The 20,186-nt window shown below is 55.4% G+C and overlaps 1 protein-coding gene across 1 annotated transcript in view; it reads right to left on the reverse strand.

The window, feature by feature from the left end:
- Positions 1 to 726: 726 nt before the first annotated feature.
- Positions 727 to 20,186, reverse strand: part of LOC136117590 (serine/arginine repetitive matrix protein 1-like) — a 33,844-nt gene continuing 14,384 nt past the window's right edge. The window contains exons 2-3 of the mRNA XM_070995407.1: positions 10,580 to 11,944; positions 727 to 2,133 (exon numbers count right to left, since the gene is read on the reverse strand). Coding sequence (XP_070851508.1) covers positions 727 to 2,133; positions 10,580 to 11,944 — 2,772 coding nt within the window. The remainder of the gene's footprint in view (positions 2,134 to 10,579; positions 11,945 to 20,186) is intronic.

Consider the following 20,186-nt stretch of genomic DNA (forward strand, 5'->3'; position numbering starts at 1 on the left):
CTCTTAACTCCCTTGAGTTTCTACAGCGGGGGTCATCCTCCTCGTAGCAACTTTAAATCTCCCGCGCCGATATTTCCTGTGTTCCCACTGGGACATCGATACTCCTGGGCTATCGATCCCCAGCTCGCTGCTCATGGCTGCGTCTCACTCCTTTCCATGTTTCCTCCGCCTGGTCACACCATTCGTGCGTGATCGATATTTATTCGCATATCGATACCGACGGTGCAGCGTTGCCACCTGCTCGTTTGCGATATTTCCACCTTGGCCGATATTTCCATTGTCGTGTGCCCATCGATCGCACTATCGTCCAGTGCCAATCGATCGCCTATCGAGGCGCCCCCTTCCCTGGCTCGTGGTGACTTTGCAATTTTTCATGGGTAAGTTCCTTTTACATTTCCTCTACTCCTTCTCATCTTATCCTTCTCTCTCCTTTCGTCCTCTCTCGCCCTTCACTCGTCCTCTATCGGCTGCATCGGACTCCATATTGGCAGCTCTCGAGAGCGGGTGCGGAGAGGACTTCGCATTCACTTTGCAACCGGGACAGCAGGTAAGTAATTGACGTTAATTTCTTCTTCCTGGATTAAGACCATTTGACTTACAGGTTGCTGGAGTGGCCCATGCATGCCCCGTTCTTCTTCCAGCCACCCCAATCAAACTCTTAGCCCCGTACCCCTTCTCTTGTTGTTTTGGAAAACCCTTGTGTTGTTTTTTGTGATTTTTTTTCATTTATTGTGCGAAAACCCGGATGCCCGCGACTCCGAGCCTCACACGGTACCTCCTCCCGCCATCGCAGACCAGGACGCACCGCCTGCCGCCCTTCCGCCGTGCCGTCGCGACCGCGGGTGCTTCCTCAATGCCCACCGGCCACTCGCTCCTGGCGACCTCACGCCAACCGCCTTCCTCCGGCGCCGATACCTGCCGCATGAACTGCGGCCGCGGGCGCGTCGATCCGGGCGTCGAATTTTGTCGCTGCAGCGGAGGCCTTTGGGTGGCCGGTGGCTCGGGCCACACCCATGGTCCTTTCTCCAGCGACTCCGCCTCCCCCGTCGTTGCCGTCGTTGCCGGTGTTGGCGGGCCCGTGCTTGGTGTCGGCGGGATCCATGCATCCTGTCGGCTCCTCGTCCGGGGGTCCCGAGGGTTCAACTTGGGTGCCCCCTCCTCCCATATCCTGGGCACCTCCTTCGTCGGTCCTGTCGCGGGCCCCTCGGGCCACGTCCATGTCACCGTCTGCTGCCGCCACCGCATGCCCTCGGCCTCGAACGCCCGTGTGCTGTGGCTCACGTGCGCGGCCGGCACCTCCGTCCGCACCACCGACGGCTCGTCCGCCCTTGCCTGGTGGACGTCCTCCTCCTGCGGTTGCGGCATCGGCTGCGCGGTCGACTCCTCGCTCGGCGTCTGCTCCTCCGGTCGTCGTGGCTCCGTGTATCGCGGCGTGGGTGGCCGGGCCGGCCTCCACGGCGGCGTGGCCAACGGTGCTCCATCGTCGCCGTCTCGAGCGCCTTCCGTGAGCCACTCCCCCTCGTAGCGGGGAGTGGGTGGCACCTCGGGCAACCACCGCGGAGGGGATGGCGCGCGTGGTTCGTCCTCGTCCTCGTCCCTCGGGCTGCGTTCCTCGGCCGCGTATCTGGGGGTGAGTGGCACCTCCCACGCGTCCTCCACCGGTGCCTCCCACAGCCGGCGCTCTTCTTCCTCCGCCTCTCGCAAGCGGGCATGCCACCGCGCCGCCGCCGCCTCGTGGTCCTGCCGCAGCCGCGCCTGCCTTCTCGCCTCCTCCTCCGTCGACCGTTGCTGCTCCTCGTCCGACGGCTCCCGGTCTCGGAACCGCTTCTGAGACTCCTCGGTGGCCCGACAGACCGCCTCCGAGTGGCTCCTCGGGAGTTCCTCTCCTCCGACATCCGTCGTCCCGCGCGGTATCCGACCGCCCGCCGCCGCCTTCCGGAGTCGCCACTCTCTCTCCTCGACGGCGGGATCGCCGATCACCTCCACGTCGCTGTCGTCGCTCACCGCGGGTTCTGGTGCGGAGTCCTCGTCTCGAGTCCGCTCCAGGGCCCGCCGCGGAGCTCGGGTAGGCCGGGTCTCCGACCATCCGGGCGAGGTTCCTGGAGGGCCGCCATCCTCCTGCGTGTTTCGGCTCTGGTGACGCGTGTGCTCATGATGGTGTTCTGAATTTTAGTGCTCGACCGTCGCCAGGCTCCCCATACATGAAACCTCGGTTGCGCGCCTTCCTTTTGCCCGATACCGTTATGTCCTTTCTTTGGGGCGCTCGCTCTTTGGTGAGTATTCTTGGAAGTTGTCCTTGGGCCTACACCTTGCTTCGGGGCGTTCCTGGTTGGTATCCTTGGTGTCCTTGGGTTATTATTGGGGTATCCTTGAGGTGTCTTTCGAGTCCTATTGGGGTATCCTTAGGTATCCTTGGGGATCGTTGGGCTATCCCTAGGGTATCCTTTGGGTGTCCTTTGGGTACACTTAGAGGTATTGTTGGGGCGTCCTTCGGGTATAGTTTGGGAACACTTACGGTATCCTTCGGGTATAGTTTGGGCACACTTAGGGTATCCTTCGGGTGTCCTTTGGGTATCCTTTAGAGGTGTTGTTGGGGTGTCCTTCGGGTATATTTCGGGCACACTTAGGGTATCCTTCGGGGTCCTTTGGGTACGTGATGTGCTTTCGCTACTGTTTTGTCGACCTTGTCCGTTTCCTTCCCGCTTGGCCTAAACCCGGATGGCTCTGGCAACTGCCCGACGCTGAATCCTGATGCCTTGCGGTTGGATCCCTACATGTTATCCGTATCCTTATGATGTTTTGTAAGTGTCCCTTCTGCCTGGCGTAAACGCGGATGACTCTGGCCACTGCCCGACGCTGAATCCTGATGCCTTGCGGTTGGATCCCCATCCATCCTTATCCACGTCCTTGTGACCTATCCTTGTAATTATCCTTTCTGCGTGGCGTGTGGATGACTCTCGCTTAGGCCTGACGCTGAATCCTGATGCCTTGCGGTTGGATCCCCATCCATCCTTATCCACGTCCTTGTGACCTATCCTTGTAATTGTCCTTTCTGCGTGGCGTGTGGATGACTCTCGCTTAGGCCTGACGCTGAATCCTGATGCCTTGCGGTTGGATCCCCATCCATCCTTATCCACGTCCTTGTGACCTATCCTTGTAATTGTCCTTTCTGCGTGGCGTGTGGATGACTCTCGCTTAGGCCTGACGCTGAATCCTGATGCCTTGCAGACTGGATCAACGTGAAATACTTATCCATGTCCTTGCGACCTATCCTTGTAATTGTCCTTTCTGCGTGGCGTGTGGATGACTCTCGCTTAGGCCTGACGCTGAATCCTGATGCCTTGCGGTTGGATCCCCATCCATCCTTATCCACTTCCTTGTGACCTATCCTTGTAATTGTCCTTTCTGCGTGGCGTGTGGATGACTCTCGCTTAGGCCTGACGCTGAATCCTGATGCCTTGCAGACTGGATCAACGTGAAATCCTTATCCATGTCCTTGCGACCTATCCTTATGGTTGATCTTTCTGCGTGGCTTGTGGATGACTCTCGCTTAGGCCTGACGCATAATCCTGTAGCCTCGCAGTCTGGATCAACGTGAAATCCTTATCCATGTCCTTGTGCTACGCTGATTGTCTTTTCCGTGTGGCGTATTGATGACTCTCGCTTCGGCCTGACGCCTAATCCTGTCGCCTCGTACCTGACGTTTCTGCTGTCTGCTCGTTTTGTTGTTGCTTGAGCTCGCCAACGTGAACTGTCCTTTCTTTCTTCGACTGTGTGTGGCGAATTTTGCAGATCACTGGAGAAACGAAATCTACCACCTGGTAAGGGCCATCGTACCTCGGGGCTAGTTTTGCAGCGAATCCTTCTGCCGCTTTGGACAGGTGATGTTCCTTGGCCCACACTATATCGCCCACCGCTGGTGACCACTGTCTCCTTCTCAGATTGTAGTGTCTGGCTTGGTCCTGGGACGCCTTTTCCATATTTCGCCGCACGATCTCGAATACCTCTCTCAGTTTGTTGGCATTCTCCTCAGGGGTCTCCGTAGCTCGTCCAGTGCCTAAGGTTTCCTTATCATATAGGCTGCTAGGTAGACGTGGTTCCCTGCCCTGGGTAAGAAACGCCGGTGTATGACCGGTGGATTCCGATGTGCTCGTGTTCACTGCTAGCATAATCTCCGGCCACTTCTCGTCCCAGTTTCTCTGGTCCTGCCCTGCGAACTGGGCAATCATGGTCTTGACCGTTCTGTTTGCTCGTTCGGTTGGATTCTCTTGTGGTGTGTATGGCGCGGTGAATTGTTGACTGATACCCATCTCAGCCAGGAAATTTTTAAATATGCGGCTTGCAAACTGTACTCCATTGTCCGTTATGACCACCTTCGGGACCCCGTACCTTGCGATTATGCGCTCCCTAAATGCCTTCTTGAGCGACTCTGCCGTCGCACTGCGTAGGGGCACCAGTTCCGTCCATTTCGAAAACCTGTCTATCATGACCAGCAGCATTTGGTTCCCGTGCTTAGATCTTGGTAGGGGTCCAACGAAGTCTGCACATACCGTGGCCCATGGTTCCTCCGGCACTTGGGTCAACATCTTCCCAGCCGCCTGCATCTGATTGGGCTTAAACCGCATGCAAATCTCGCATTTTCGTACGTGGGCTCGGGCGTCTCTATGCATGCCTGGCCAGTAGTATCGGGCTGCCAACCGTGCAATTGTCCTTCGGCTTCCTACGTGTCCCGCGGACGGTGCGTCGTGGTTTTCCCTCAACACTGTTTCTCGTAGCGACTTCGGGACGCACATCTTCCATGAAGCGACGTCTTCACTGCCTGCTCGGTGAGGTATGTTTCTGTATAGTGTCTCACCATCCATAACATAGTCCGGGTACTTCTGCGGTTGGGTCCTTATCTTTTCGCCCATGTCCTTGATCCAGCTGCACCCTCCTGAAGCTGTAGTTGCCGATGCCTCCTTTAAACCTCGTAGTGTTTCCGGTAGTGGTTGTCTTGATAATGCGTAGGCCACCACGTTTAGCTGACCCTTTCTGTACGCTATCTCAAATTCGTACTGTTGTAGCTCCAGGGCCCATCTGGCGATCCTTCCTGAAGGGCTTTCGATGCTGTTGAGCCACTTCAGGGCCATGTGGTCGGTTACTACCTTAAAGTGGTAACCTTCCAGATATGGCCTGAGCTTCCGGATCGCCCAGACGATCGCCAAGCACTCCTTCTCCGTTGTCGAGTAGTTCTTCTCCGCGCCGTTCAGTGTTCGGCTCGAGTAGGAGATTACTCTTTCGCCCTTTTCGGTGTCCTGGGTCAGTATCGCTCCGATGCCGTAGTCGCTGGCGTCTGTTTGCCGGATGAAAGTTCTACTGAAGTCCGGGCATGCTGGCACTGGATCTGCCACGAGTCTTGCCTTGACCTCCTCAAACGCCATCTGGTGCTCTGGTGTCCACTCCCACTTACTGCCTTTGCGCAGCAGGTCGTTCAGGGGTTTGACGATTCTGGAGAAATCTGGTACAAACCGGCGGTACCACGACGCTACTCCTAGGTATTGTCGGAGCTCTTTGACAGTCGATGGCGGTTCTAGTTCGGCGATGGCGGCTACTTTTTCTGGATCTGTTCCTATTCCCTCGCTAGTCACTCGGTGACCCAAGTACAGCAGCTCCTTTTTGAAGAATTGGCATTTTTCTGGATTCAGCCTCAGATTTGCCTCCTTTAGACGCCGGAACACTTCCTTCAGGTTTCTTTTGTGTTCTTCCAGCGTGCGACCGATCACTATTATGTCATCCTGGTAAGCGAATGCGTGAAATGACATCTCGGGGCCAATTACTTGGTCCAAGACTCGCTGAAACGTTGCCGACGCCGAGTGAAGTCCGAACGGCATTACCCTCCACTGAAACAGACCTTTGCCTGGTACCGTAAATGCTGTATATTGCCTGCTACTTTCTTCTAGTGGGATCTGCCAGTATCCATCCTTCAGGTCCAAACTGCTGATGTACCGCGCTTCTCTTAGTTGATCTAGGATGTAGTTTGTGCGGGGCATTGGGTAGGCATCCTTCACTGACTTCGCGTTGATCTGCCTGAAGTCGACACACAGTCTCCACTTGCCTGTCTTCTTTTTCACCATCACGATGGGGGAGCTGTATGGGCTCTTTGAATGCTCTATGAACCCCATTTGGAGAAGCTCGTCCACCTCTGCGTTGATTTTCCCTTGAATTTTTGGGTTCTTTGGGTAGTATCTCTGCTTGATTGGCTTGTCGTCCTTCAGTTTTATCTGGTGTTCTGCCATATTCGATGTTCCCGACATTGTGCTGAAGTCTGCCAGCTCTGTTTCAAGGAACGCTGTAGTATCGTCCAACTCGTTTACTTGTTGAACGACTGCTACTGATAGCTTCTCCTCGAGCCATCCATTGTGTCGGTTCCTGGCTGGTATTATTATTTCGTGTCCAGCACACCTTATCTCGGTTCCGACTTGTTTCAGGAAGTTCCATCCCAACACTAATGGATCCACTACCCCGGGTAAAATCAACAGGCTCATGGTCACTTGTTTGTTGCCGAATTTGACCTCCACCTCGAGCTGCGCATTAATTCCGCCGCACCTTCCATCTGCCAACCTAACTTGCCGTCTCGTCCTTGTAATCTTTCCTAGAGCAGCGATATTGTCCGCCAATCCTTCGCTAACGAAGCTTGCCGTTGCTCCGGTGTCGATTGTGGCTTTGTAGCTTTTCCCACCAATCATCACAGCTGCGGACAACTGCTGCTCCTCCTCGATTAGCTCGCCCGTTAGTTTGGAGAGGTGGCATTGTGCGATCCCCGCTCGCCTCTCTGCGGCTGAGATCGCTGGCCATTTCCCACCGCATTTCCGACAGGCCTCCTGCGGGTCTGTGATATGGGTGGCATCTTGTGGCCTCTGTGTGTTGCTTGGCGGCCTCCACAAGGTATTGTTTGGCTGTCTCTGTTGCTGTGGGGGTGGTGCCCAATGGCCTCCGCTTGGTGCGTCTGTTGCCTGCTGTCGTCTGGCTTGGTGTGGCGGTGACCATTGGTCGTTTCCTCGTGTGTCCTGGTTATCTTCCTCCTCACATCTCCTGCATGTCACCTGTGTTGGTGACGCCGACTTTGTCTTTGAGAACTTGTTCTCCTGTGCGAAGACTTCCCGTTCCTTTTCAAGTTCTTCGTACTCATCGGCTAGGATCATTAGCGTGTCCAGGTCCGACACTTTGTATGCTCTTAAGAACATTCGTAGGCTTGGGGTGCAGTTCTCTTTAATGACCCTTAACGTCTCTTTCGTAGAATAGTTAAGTGGCCTCACCATCGTCTGCATGTCGATCATGTAGTCCTCGAACGACTCGCTGAAGCCTTGCTTCCTTTGCCGGACCTGGTCCGCCAGCCTGGTGAAGAAGTCTCTTGGCAGGAAATATGTGTGGAAGCTTTCAATGAATTCTGCCCATGTTCTCCATTGCTTATTGTTGGCGATGAACCATTTCAAGGCCCTTCCTTTTAGCAACTCCGGCATCGCTCGAGGGATCATATCAAGCTCCAAACCGTACGTGTTGGCGGACCATTCTACCTGCTCCAGGAACTCGAATGGTTTTTCCGCCCCGTCGAACCTGAACGACCATTCGCGGACCTGCTTAGCGACCTTTGCATAGTCCGACTGGCTTGGTCTCGGGATCAGCGCTGCTGCTTTCTTTTCTTGGCTTGATTCTCTCCTGTGGGCCTCTTTCTGTATGTTGTCAACGCTCAGGCTTGCCACCAGGTTGTCCCCTTCAGCGTTCGTTAACGTAATGCTTGGGCCGGCTCTGTCGTAGTATGTCGCCTCTAGCTCGGCCCAGATGTCGACGAGTTGTGGATCATTCTCTGTTTCGGAGTAGTATTCCGATAGTGCCTTCCTCATGTCGTCTAGCCTGCCCTCCAGGGCGACATTGAGCCTCTGTGCGACATGGGCGAAGTCTTCCTTCTTGAGGCGGTAAATCCACTTCTTTCCCATTTTTACTGTGCTGTTCTCACTGTTGGGACAATCACGTTGGGCGCCAGATGTAACGAACTGATTTTTGTATGTCTGCTCGCTACGAGATTCGTGCGGCTAGCTCAGAAGATTGTGCGTTCGTCCCACCAAATTTATATGACGTGATTGCCCATAGATCAGTGAGAAAACAAAGGTTTCAAATGGTAACAGTGGGATTTATTCTCGTGGCATTAGTACAGCGGGTGTGTGGCTGGGCTGGCTTCGGTATCTCTTGGCTCTGGTTCCGCCGGCTGCTGGCGCTCCTCTTTCTGGCTCCTCGACGCGTTGACTCGTCCTCCTCTGGATCCTGGGTCTCGGGACGCTCGTAGTGGCCGCCTCTGCCTGCTTGCCGACGCGTTGCCTCGGGGTCGCTTGTTGCGCCTTAGACCCGCAGAGAGTTCGGCCTTGTGGGCTTAGGGAAGCGTCACCGTTCTCAGACTAGGGTGAACAAGCCTTGCTCTCCAGGCTGACGCCTTTCGAGGCAATACCTGTCCCTTGCTCTGTCCCGGACAGTCCCGCTAGGTTCTTGCTCAGTTCGCGCTGACAGTCAAGGCTGCCGCCCGGAGGCTGTCTAGCGGTTCACTTCGCTTTACGCCTAGCGCAGACGAACGTTCCACCCGGCTTCACCCTAATGCGTGACGTCCGCGACGCTCCTGCGCCCCCAATGAGCTCCGCGCGGCGATGGTAACGTGGCTGCCGGAAATGTCTGCTGGCGTCGCTGTCGATGTCCTCTGCGCTGTCTTCTGACCAGTATCTCGTTGTTCTGGCGCTCGGGGAGCTGGGCGGTCGCTGCTCGGGAACTTCGCCGGTAATCGCAGGGCTCTCCAGGCTGCCGCCTCTTGAAACCGCAAATCGATCTACCGCTCGTCCGTCACGCCAGGTCCTGCTTGGTCGGGCAAGGTACGCTGGGTCGCAGACAACTTTCCTCCCCAAGCTGACGGCTCTTCGTCGTAGGACTCTTTTGCTTGTCTCTGACAGACCCGCCGGGCGACTCGCCAGGGTGTGGTCGTGACAAAGTTAGAAAACAAACGCCTTGACTTAGCCGCGTGATGCCTTTCAGAACTCAGCCACCTGTGTCTCAATTCGGAGATTCCTGATGTCCTAATCCCGAAAGTCTCGACGTGGCAATCTTGCTCCTTGTATGCTTCCCACGGCGCTGCTTCCGACGACTCGCTTGGTTGTAGCTCCCTCGTAAGTTATTTGCTTGACTGACTGTTTATTTGGTACTTTAATTGATCTTGAAGGTTTGACCGCTTGTGGCACGCCTGTGTGCCGCTCCACTGCCGAGATGTGGCACTTCCTCTCCCGGTCCAAAGTTCACGGGAGAGTCCAAAGTCCGGTGGAGTTCCGTTATCCCCTTTTGCATACGGCACTCTTGCTCTGCCCGCGAAGTCTCAATTCTCTCTCGATCTCCATCCTTGGTCTCCAATCTCTCTCGCTCTCCTTCATTGGTCTCCAAACTCTCTCGCTCTCCTTTGTTGGTCTCCAAACTCTCTCGATCTCCTTCATTGGTCTCCAAACTCTCTCGCTCTCCTTCGCTGGTCTCCAAACTCTCTCGATCTCCACCCTTGGTCTCCAAACTCTCTCGTTCTCCTCGCCGCGCCGTTACTACGCGAATTCGCCGCGTATCTGGTAAGCGGCCGGCCATCTGCTGCTGCTTCAATTTGTGGGGAGTTATTCAACTCCTCACATTCCCCCCTTACTTCGGGAAACATTTAAGACTGGTTCCTACTCTCCGGCGTTTCCTTGCTTATCCTAACCTTTGAGTCCTTGTGATTCCCGCGGCGCTCCCTCGTTGCTCCCTCGATGCTCCCTCGACGCTCTTAACTCCCTTGAGTTTCTACAGCGGGGGTCATCCTCCTCGTAGCAACTTTAAATCTCCCGCGCCGATATTTCCTGTGTTCCCACTGGGACATCGATACTCCTGGGCTATCGATCCCCAGCTCGCTGCTCATGGCTGCGTCTCACTCCTTTCCATGTTTCCTCCGCCTGGTCACACCATTCGTGCGTGATCGATATTTATTCGCATATCGATACCGACGGTGCAGCGTTGCCACCTGCTCGTTTGCGATATTTCCACCTTGGCCGATATTTCCATTGTCGTGTGCCCATCGATCGCACTATCGTCCAGTGCCAATCGATCGCCTATCGAGGCGCCCCCTTCCCTGGCTCGTGGTGACTTTGCAATTTTTCATGGGTAAGTTCCTTTTACATTTCCTCTACTCCTTCTCATCTTATCCTTCTCTCTCCTTTCGTCCTCTCTCGCCCTTCACTCGTCCTCTATCGGCTGCATCGGACTCCATATTGGCAGCTCTCGAGAGCGGGTGCGGAGAGGACTTCGCATTCACTTTGCAACCGGGACAGCAGGTAAGTAATTGACGTTAATTTCTTCTTCCTGGATTAAGACCATTTGACTTACAGGTTGCTGGAGTGGCCCATGCATGCCCCGTTCTTCTTCCAGCCACCCCAATCAAACTCTTAGCCCCGTACCCCTTCTCTTGTTGTTTTGGAAAACCCTTGTGTTGTTTTTTGTGATTTTTTTTCATTTATTGTGCGAAAACCCGGATGCCCGCGACTCCGAGCCTCACACGGTACCTCCTCCCGCCATCGCAGACCAGGACGCACCGCCTGCCGCCCTTCCGCCGTGCCGTCGCGACCGCGGGTGCTTCCTCAATGCCCACCGGCCACTCGCTCCTGGCGACCTCACGCCAACCGCCTTCCTCCGGCGCCGATACCTGCCGCATGAACTGCGGCCGCGGGCGCGTCGATCCGGGCGTCGAATTTTGTCGCTGCAGCGGAGGCCTTTGGGTGGCCGGTGGCTCGGGCCACACCCATGGTCCTTTCTCCAGCGACTCCGCCTCCCCCGTCGTTGCCGTCGTTGCCGGTGTTGGCGGGCCCGTGCTTGGTGTCGGCGGGATCCATGCATCCTGTCGGCTCCTCGTCCGGGGGTCCCGAGGGTTCAACTTGGGTGCCCCCTCCTCCCATATCCTGGGCACCTCCTTCGTCGGTCCTGTCGCGGGCCCCTCGGGCCACGTCCATGTCACCGTCTGCTGCCGCCACCGCATGCCCTCGGCCTCGAACGCCCGTGTGCTGTGGCTCACGTGCGCGGCCGGCACCTCCGTCCGCACCACCGACGGCTCGTCCGCCCTTGCCTGGTGGACGTCCTCCTCCTGCGGTTGCGGCATCGGCTGCGCGGTCGACTCCTCGCTCGGCGTCTGCTCCTCCGGTCGTCGTGGCTCCGTGTATCGCGGCGTGGGTGGCCGGGCCGGCCTCCACGGCGGCGTGGCCAACGGTGCTCCATCGTCGCCGTCTCGAGCGCCTTCCGTGAGCCACTCCCCCTCGTAGCGGGAAGTGGGTGGCACCTCGGGCAACCACCGCGGAGGGGATGGCGCGCGTGGTTCGTCCTCGTCCTCGTCCCTCGGGCTGCGTTCCTCGGCCGCGTATCTGGGGGTGAGTGGCACCTCCCACGCGTCCTCCACCGGTGCCTCCCACAGCCGGCGCTCTTCTTCCTCCGCCTCTCGCAAGCGGGCATGCCACCGCGCCGCCGCCGCCTCGTGGTCCTGCCGCAGCCGCGCCTGCCTTCTCGCCTCCTCCTCCGTCGACCGTTGCTGCTCCTCGTCCGACGGCTCCCGGTCTCGGAACCGCTTCTGAGACTCCTCGGTGGCCCGACAGACCGCCTCCGAGTGGCTCCTCGGGAGTTCCTCTCCTCCGACATCCGTCGTCCCGCGCGGTATCCGACCGCCCGCCGCCGCCTTCCGGAGTCGCCACTCTCTCTCCTCGACGGCGGGATCGCCGATCACCTCCACGTCGCTGTCGTCGCTCACCGCGGGTTCTGGTGCGGAGTCCTCGTCTCGAGTCCGCTCCAGGGCCCGCCGCGGAGCTCGGGTAGGCCGGGTCTCCGACCATCCGGGCGAGGTTCCTGGAGGGCCGCCATCCTCCTGCGTGTTTCGGCTCTGGTGACGCGTGTGCTCATGATGGTGTTCTGAATTTTAGTGCTCGACCGTCGCCAGGCTCCCCATACATGAAACCTCGGTTGCGCGCCTTCCTTTTGCCCGATACCGTTATGTCCTTTCTTTGGGGCGCTCGCTCTTTGGTGAGTATTCTTGGAAGTTGTCCTTGGGCCTACACCTTGCTTCGGGGCGTTCCTGGTTGGTATCCTTGGTGTCCTTGGGTTATTATTGGGGTATCCTTGAGGTGTCTTTCGAGTCCTATTGGGGTATCCTTAGGTATCCTTGGGGATCGTTGGGCTATCCCTAGGGTATCCTTTGGGTGTCCTTTGGGTACACTTAGAGGTATTGTTGGGGCGTCCTTCGGGTATAGTTTGGGAACACTTACGGTATCCTTCGGGTATAGTTTGGGCACACTTAGGGTATCCTTCGGGTGTCCTTTGGGTATCCTTTAGAGGTGTTGTTGGGGTGTCCTTCGGGTATATTTCGGGCACACTTAGGGTATCCTTCGGGGTCCTTTGGGTACGTGATGTGCTTTCGCTACTGTTTTGTCGACCTTGTCCGTTTCCTTCCCGCTTGGCCTAAACCCGGATGGCTCTGGCAACTGCCCGACGCTGAATCCTGATGCCTTGCGGTTGGATCCCTACATGTTATCCGTATCCTTATGATGTTTTGTAAGTGTCCCTTCTGCCTGGCGTAAACGCGGATGACTCTGGCCACTGCCCGACGCTGAATCCTGATGCCTTGCGGTTGGATCCCCATCCATCCTTATCCACGTCCTTGTGACCTATCCTTGTAATTATCCTTTCTGCGTGGCGTGTGGATGACTCTCGCTTAGGCCTGACGCTGAATCCTGATGCCTTGCGGTTGGATCCCCATCCATCCTTATCCACGTCCTTGTGACCTATCCTTGTAATTGTCCTTTCTGCGTGGCGTGTGGATGACTCTCGCTTAGGCCTGACGCTGAATCCTGATGCCTTGCGGTTGGATCCCCATCCATCCTTATCCACGTCCTTGTGACCTATCCTTGTAATTGTCCTTTCTGCGTGGCGTGTGGATGACTCTCGCTTAGGCCTGACGCTGAATCCTGATGCCTTGCAGACTGGATCAACGTGAAATACTTATCCATGTCCTTGCGACCTATCCTTGTAATTGTCCTTTCTGCGTGGCGTGTGGATGACTCTCGCTTAGGCCTGACGCTGAATCCTGATGCCTTGCGGTTGGATCCCCATCCATCCTTATCCACTTCCTTGTGACCTATCCTTGTAATTGTCCTTTCTGCGTGGCGTGTGGATGACTCTCGCTTAGGCCTGACGCTGAATCCTGATGCCTTGCAGACTGGATCAACGTGAAATCCTTATCCATGTCCTTGCGACCTATCCTTATGGTTGATCTTTCTGCGTGGCTTGTGGATGACTCTCGCTTAGGCCTGACGCATAATCCTGTAGCCTCGCAGTCTGGATCAACGTGAAATCCTTATCCATGTCCTTGTGCTACGCTGATTGTCTTTTCCGTGTGGCGTATTGATGACTCTCGCTTCGGCCTGACGCCTAATCCTGTCGCCTCGTACCTGACGTTTCTGCTGTCTGCTCGTTTTGTTGTTGCTTGAGCTCGCCAACGTGAACTGTCCTTTCTTTCTTCGACTGTGTGTGGCGAATTTTGCAGATCACTGGAGAAACGAAATCTACCACCTGGTAAGGGCCATCGTACCTCGGGGCTAGTTTTGCAGCGAATCCTTCTGCCGCTTTGGACAGGTGATGTTCCTTGGCCCACACTATATCGCCCACCGCTGGTGACCACTGTCTCCTTCTCAGATTGTAGTGTCTGGCTTGGTCCTGGGACGCCTTTTCCATATTTCGCCGCACGATCTCGAATACCTCTCTTAGTTTGTTGGCATTTTCCTCAGGGGTCTCCGTAGCTCGTCCGGTTCCTAGGGTTTCCTTATCGTATAGGCTGCTGGGTAGACGTGGTTCCCTTCCCTGGGTAAGAAACGCCGGTGTATGGCCGGTGGATTCCGATGTGCTCGTGTTCACTGCTAGCATAATCTCCGGCCACTTCTCGTCCCAGTTTCTCTGGTCCTGCCCTGCGAACTGGGCAATCATGGTCTTGACCGTTCTGTTTGCTCGTTCGGTTGGATTCTCTTGTGGTGTGTATGGCGCGGTGAATTGTTGACTGATACCCATCTCAGCCAGGAAATTTTTAAATATGCGGCTTGCAAACTGTACTCCATTGTCCGTTATGACCACCTTCGGGACCCCGTACCTTGCGATTATGCGCTCCCTAAATGCCTTCTTGAGCGACTCTGCCGTCGCACTGCGTAGGGGCACCAGTTCCGTCCATTTCGAAAACCTGTCTATCATGACCAGCAGCATTTGGTTCCCGTGCTTAGATCTTGGTAGGGGTCCAACGAAGTCTGCACATACCGTGGCCCATGGTTCCTCCGGCACTTGGGTCAACATCTTCCCAGCCGCCTGCATCTGATTGGGCTTAAACCGCATGCAAATCTCGCATTTTCGTACGTGGGCTCGGGCGTCTCTATGCATGCCTGGCCAGTAGTATCGGGCTGCCAACCGTGCAATTGTCCTTCGGCTTCCTACGTGTCCCGCGGACGGTGCGTCGTGGTTTTCCCTCAACACTGTTTCTCGTAGCGACTTCGGGACGCACATCTTCCATGAAGCGACGTCTTCACTGCCTGCTCGGTGAGGTATGTTTCTGTATAGTGTCTCACCATCCATAACATAGTCCGGGTACTTCTGCGGTTGGGTCCTTATCTTTTCGCCCATGTCCTTGATCCAGCTGCACCCTCCTGAAGCTGTAGTTGCCGATGCCTCCTTTAAACCTCGTAGTGTTTCCGGTAGTGGTTGTCTTGATAATGCGTAGGCCACCACGTTTAGCTGACCCTTTCTGTACGCTATCTCAAATTCGTACTGTTGTAGCTCCAGGGCCCATCTGGCGATCCTTCCTGAAGGGCTTTCGATGCTGTTGAGCCACTTCAGGGCCATGTGGTCGGTTACTACCTTAAAGTGGTAACCTTCCAGATATGGCCTGAGCTTCCGGATCGCCCAGACGATCGCCAAGCACTCCTTCTCCGTTGTCGAGTAGTTCTTCTCCGCGCCGTTCAGTGTTCGGCTCGAGTAGGAGATTACTCTTTCGCCCTTTTCGGTGTCCTGGGTCAGTATCGCTCCGATGCCGTAGTCGCTGGCGTCTGTTTGCCGGATGAAAGTTCTACTGAAGTCCGGGCATGCTGGCACTGGATCTGCCACGAGTCTTGCCTTGACCTCCTCAAACGCCATCTGGTGCTCTGGTGTCCACTCCCACTTACTGCCTTTGCGCAGCAGGTCGTTCAGGGGTTTGACGATTCTGGAGAAATCTGGTACAAACCGGCGGTACCACGACGCTACTCCTAGGTATTGTCGGAGCTCTTTGACAGTCGATGGCGGTTCTAGTTCGGCGATGGCGGCTACTTTTTCTGGATCTGTTCCTATTCCCTCGCTAGTCACTCGGTGACCCAAGTACAGCAGCTCCTTTTTGAAGAATTGGCATTTTTCTGGATTCAGCCTCAGATTTGCCTCCTTTAGACGCCGGAACACTTCCTTCAGGTTTCTTTTGTGTTCTTCCAGCGTGCGACCGATCACTATTATGTCATCCTGGTAAGCGAATGCGTGAAATGACATCTCGGGGCCAATTACTTGGTCCAAGACTCGCTGAAACGTTGCCGACGCCGAGTGAAGTCCGAACGGCATTACCCTCCACTGAAACAGACCTTTGCCTGGTACCGTAAATGCTGTATATTGCCTGCTACTTTCTTCTAGTGGGATCTGCCAGTATCCATCCTTCAGGTCCAAACTGCTGATGTACCGCGCTTCTCTTAGTTGATCTAGGATGTAGTTTGTGCGGGGCATTGGGTAGGCATCCTTCACTGACTTCGCGTTGATCTGCCTGAAGTCGACACACAGTCTCCACTTGCCTGTCTTCTTTTTCACCATCACGATGGGGGAGCTGTATGGGCTCTTTGAATGCTCTATGAACCCCATTTGGAGAAGCTCGTCCACCTCTGCGTTGATTTTCCCTTGAATTTTTGGGTTCTTTGGGTAGTATCTCTGCTTGATTGGCTTGTCGTCCTTCAGTTTTATCTGGTGTTCTGCCATATTCGATGTTCCCGACATTGTGCTGAAGTCTGCCAGCTCTGTTTCAAGGAACGCTGTAGTATCGTCCAACTCGTTTACTTGTTGAACGACTGCTACTGATAGCTTCTCCTCGAGCCATCCATTGTGTCGGTTCCTGGCTGGTATTATTATTTCGTGTCCAGCACACCTTATCTCGGTTCCGACTTGTTTCAGGAAGTTCCATCCCAACACTAATGGATCCACTACCCCGGGTAAAATCAACAGGCTCATGGTCACTTGTTTGTTGCCGAATTTGACCTCCACCTCGAGCTGCGCATTAATTCCGCCGCACCTTCCATCTGCCAACCTAACTTGCCGTCTCGTCCTTGTAATCTTTCCTAGAGCAGCGATATTGTCCGCCAATCCTTCGCTAACGAAGCTTGCCGTTGCTCCGGTGTCGATTGTGGCTTTGTAGCTTTTCCCACCAATCATCACAGCTGCGGACAACTGCTGCTCCTCCTCGATTAGCTCGCCCGTTAGTTTGGAGAGGTGGCATTGTGCGATCCCCGCTCGCCTCTCTGCGGCTGAGATCGCTGGCCATTTCCCACCGCATTTCCGACAGGCCTCCTGCGGGTCTGTGATATGGGTGGCATCTTGTGGCCTCTGTGTGTTGCTTGGCGGCCTCCACAAGGTATTGTTTGGCTGTCTCTGTTGCTGTGGGGGTGGTGCCCAATGGCCTCCGCTTGGTGCGTCTGTTGCCTGCTGTCGTCTGGCTTGGTGTGGCGGTGACCATTGGTCGTTTTCTCGTGTGTCCTGGTTATCTTCCTCCTCACATCTCCTGCATGTCACCTGTGTTGGTGACGCCGACTTTGTCTTTGAGAACTTGTTCTCCTGTGCGAAGACTTCCCGTTCCTTTTCAAGTTCTTCGTACTCATCGGCTAGGATCATTAGCGTGTCCAGGTCCGACACTTTGTATGCTCTTAAGAACATTCGTAGGCTTGGGGTGCAGTTCTCTTTAATGACCCTTAACGTCTCTTTCGTAGAATAGTTAAGTGGCCTCACCATCGTCTGCATGTCGATCATGTAGTCCTTGAACGACTCGCTGAAGCCTTGCTTCCTTTGCCGGACCTGGTCCGCCAGCCTGGTGAAGAAGTCTCTTGGCAGGAAATATGTGTGGAAGCTTTCAATGAATTCTGCCCATGTTCTCCATTGCTTATTGTTGGCGATGAACCATTTCAAGGCCCTTCCTTTTAGCAACTCCGGCATCGCTCGAGGGATCATATCAAGCTCCAAACCGTACGTGTTGGCGGACCATTCTACCTGCTCAGGAACTCGAATGGTTTTTCCGCCCCGTCGAACCTGAACGACCATTCGCGGACCTGCTTAGCGACCTTTGCATAGTCCGACTGGCTTGGTCTCGGGATCAGCGCTGCTGCTTTCTTTTCTTGGCTTGATTCTCTCCTGTGGGCCTCTTTCTGTATGTTGTCAACGCTCAGGCTTGCCACCAGGTTGTCCCCTTCAGCGTTCGTTAACGTAATGCTTGGGCCGGCTCTGTCGTAGTATGTCGCCTCTAGCTCGGCCCAGATGTCGACGAGTTGTGGATCATTCTCTGTTTCGGAGTAGTATTCCGATAGTGCCTTCCTCATGTCGTCTAGCCTGCCCTCCAGGGCGACATTGAGCCTCTGTGCGACATGGGCGAAGTCTTCCTTCTTGAGGCGGTAAATCCACTTCTTTCCCATTTTTACTGTGCTGTTCTCACTGTTGGGACAATCACGTTGGGCGCCAGATGTAACGAACTGATTTTTGTATGTCTGCTCGCTACGAGATTCGTGCGGCTAGCTCAGAAGATTGTGCGTTCGTCCCACCAAATTTATATGACGTGATTGCCCATAGATCAGTGAGAAAACAAAGGTTTCAAATGGTAACAGTGGGATTTATTCTCGTGGCATTAGTACAGCGGGTGTGTGGCTGGGCTGGCTTCGGTATCTCTTGGCTCTGGTTCCGCCGGCTGCTGGCGCTCCTCTTTCTGGCTCCTCGACGCGTTGACTCGTCCTCCTCTGGATCCTGGGTCTCGGGACGCTCGTAGTGGCCGCCTCTGCCTGCTTGCCGACGCGTTGCCTCGGGGTCGCTTGTTGCGCCTTAGACCCGCAGAGAGTTCGGCCTTGTGGGCTTAGGGAAGCGTCACCGTTCTCAGACTAGGGTGAACAAGCCTTGCTCTCCAGGCTGACGCCTTTCGAGGCAATACCTGTCCCTTGCTCTGTCCCGGACAGTCCCGCTAGGTTCTTGCTCAGTTCGCGCTGACAGTCAAGGCTGCCGCCCGGAGGCTGTCTAGCGGTTCACTTCGCTTTACGCCTAGCGCAGACGAACGTTCCACCCGGCTTCACCCTAATGCGTGACGTCCGCGACGCTCCTGCGCCCCCAATGAGCTCCGCGCGGCGATGGTAACGTGGCTGCCGGAAATGTCTGCTGGCGTCGCTGTCGATGTCCTCTGCGCTGTCTTCTGACCAGTATCTCGTTGTTCTGGCGCTCGGGGAGCTGGGCGGTCGCTGCTCGGGAACTTCGCCGGTAATCGCAGGGCTCTCCAGGCTGCCGCCTCTTGAAACCGCAAATCGATCTACCGCTCGTCCGTCACGCCAGGTCCTGCTTGGTCGGGCAAGGTACGCTGGGTCGCAGACAACTTTCCTCCCCAAGCTGACGGCTCTTCGTCGTAGGACTCTTTTGCTTGTCTCTGACAGACCCGCCGGGCGACTCGCCAGGGTGTGGTCGTGACAAAGTTAGAAAACAAACGCCTTGACTTAGCCGCGTGATGCCTTTCAGAACTCAGCCACCTGTGTCTCAATTCGGAGATTCCTGATGTCCTAATCCCGAACGTCTCGACGTGGCGATCTTGCTCCTTGTATGCTTCCCACGGCGCTGCTTCCGACGACTCGCTTGGTTGTAACTCCCTCGTAGATTATTTGCTTGACTGACTGTTTATTTGGTACTTTAATTGATCTTGAAGGTTTGACTCCTCGTGATCGACTGATCCAGCTGCCAGCGCTCTGCGGCCTTATATAGGGCCTCCAAGCAAGGATCTCTCCACTCTGGGTCCAAAGTTCGTGCCTCCTGGATGAACCACTTGTCCTTTATGTACCGCTTCCAATAGATGTTCCGCCCACTGCTGCCGTTCCGCTGATTCCCGTGCCGCTTGTGGCACGCCTGTGTGCCGCTCCACTGCCGAGATGTGGCACTTCCTCTCCCGGTCCAAAGTTCACGGGAGAGTCCAAAGTCCGGTGGAGTTCCGTTATCCCCTTTTGCATACGGCACTCTTGCTCTGCCCGCGAAGTCTCCATTCTCTCTCGATCTCCATCCTTGGTCTCCAAACTCTCTCGCTCTCCTTCATTGGTCTCCAAACTCTCTCGCTCTCCTGGCCTCCGCTTGGTGCGTCTGTTGCCTGCTGTCGTCTGGCTTGGTGTGGCGGTGACCATTGGTCGTTTCCTCGTGTGTCCTGGTTATCTTCCTCCTCACATCTCCTGCATGTCACCTGTGTTGGTGACGCCGACTTTGTCTTTGAGAACTTGTTCTCCTGTGCGAAGACTTCCCGTTCCTTTTCAAGTTCTTCGTACTCATCGGCTAGGATCATTAGCGTGTCCAGGTCCGACACTTTGTATGCTCTTAAGAACATTCGTAGGCTTGGGGTGCAGTTCTCTTTAATGACCCTTAACGTCTCTTTCGTAGAATAGTTAAGTGGCCTCACCATCGTCTGCATGTCGATCATGTAGTCCTTGAACGACTCGCTGAAGCCTTGCTTCCTTTGCCGGACCTGGTCCGCCAGCCTGGTGAAGAAGTCTCTTGGCAGGAAATATGTGTGGAAGCTTTCAATGAATTCTGCCCATGTTCTCCATTGCTTATTGTTGGCGATGAACCATTTCAAGGCCCTTCCTTTTAGCAACTCCGGCATCGCTCGAGGGATCATATCAAGCTCCAAACCGTACGTGTTGGCGGACCATTCTACCTGCTCCAGGAACTCGAATGGTTTTTCCGCCCCGTCGAACCTGAACGACCATTCGCGGACCTGCTTAGCGACCTTTGCATAGTCCGACTGGCTTGGTCTCGGGATCAGCGCTGCTGCTTTCTTTTCTTGGCTTGATTCTCTCCTGTGG

The sequence above is a fragment of the Drosophila suzukii genome, chromosome 3 (assembly GCF_043229965.1).
Source record: "Drosophila suzukii chromosome 3, CBGP_Dsuzu_IsoJpt1.0, whole genome shotgun sequence".
Classification (NCBI taxonomy): domain Eukaryota; kingdom Metazoa; phylum Arthropoda; class Insecta; order Diptera; family Drosophilidae; genus Drosophila; species Drosophila suzukii.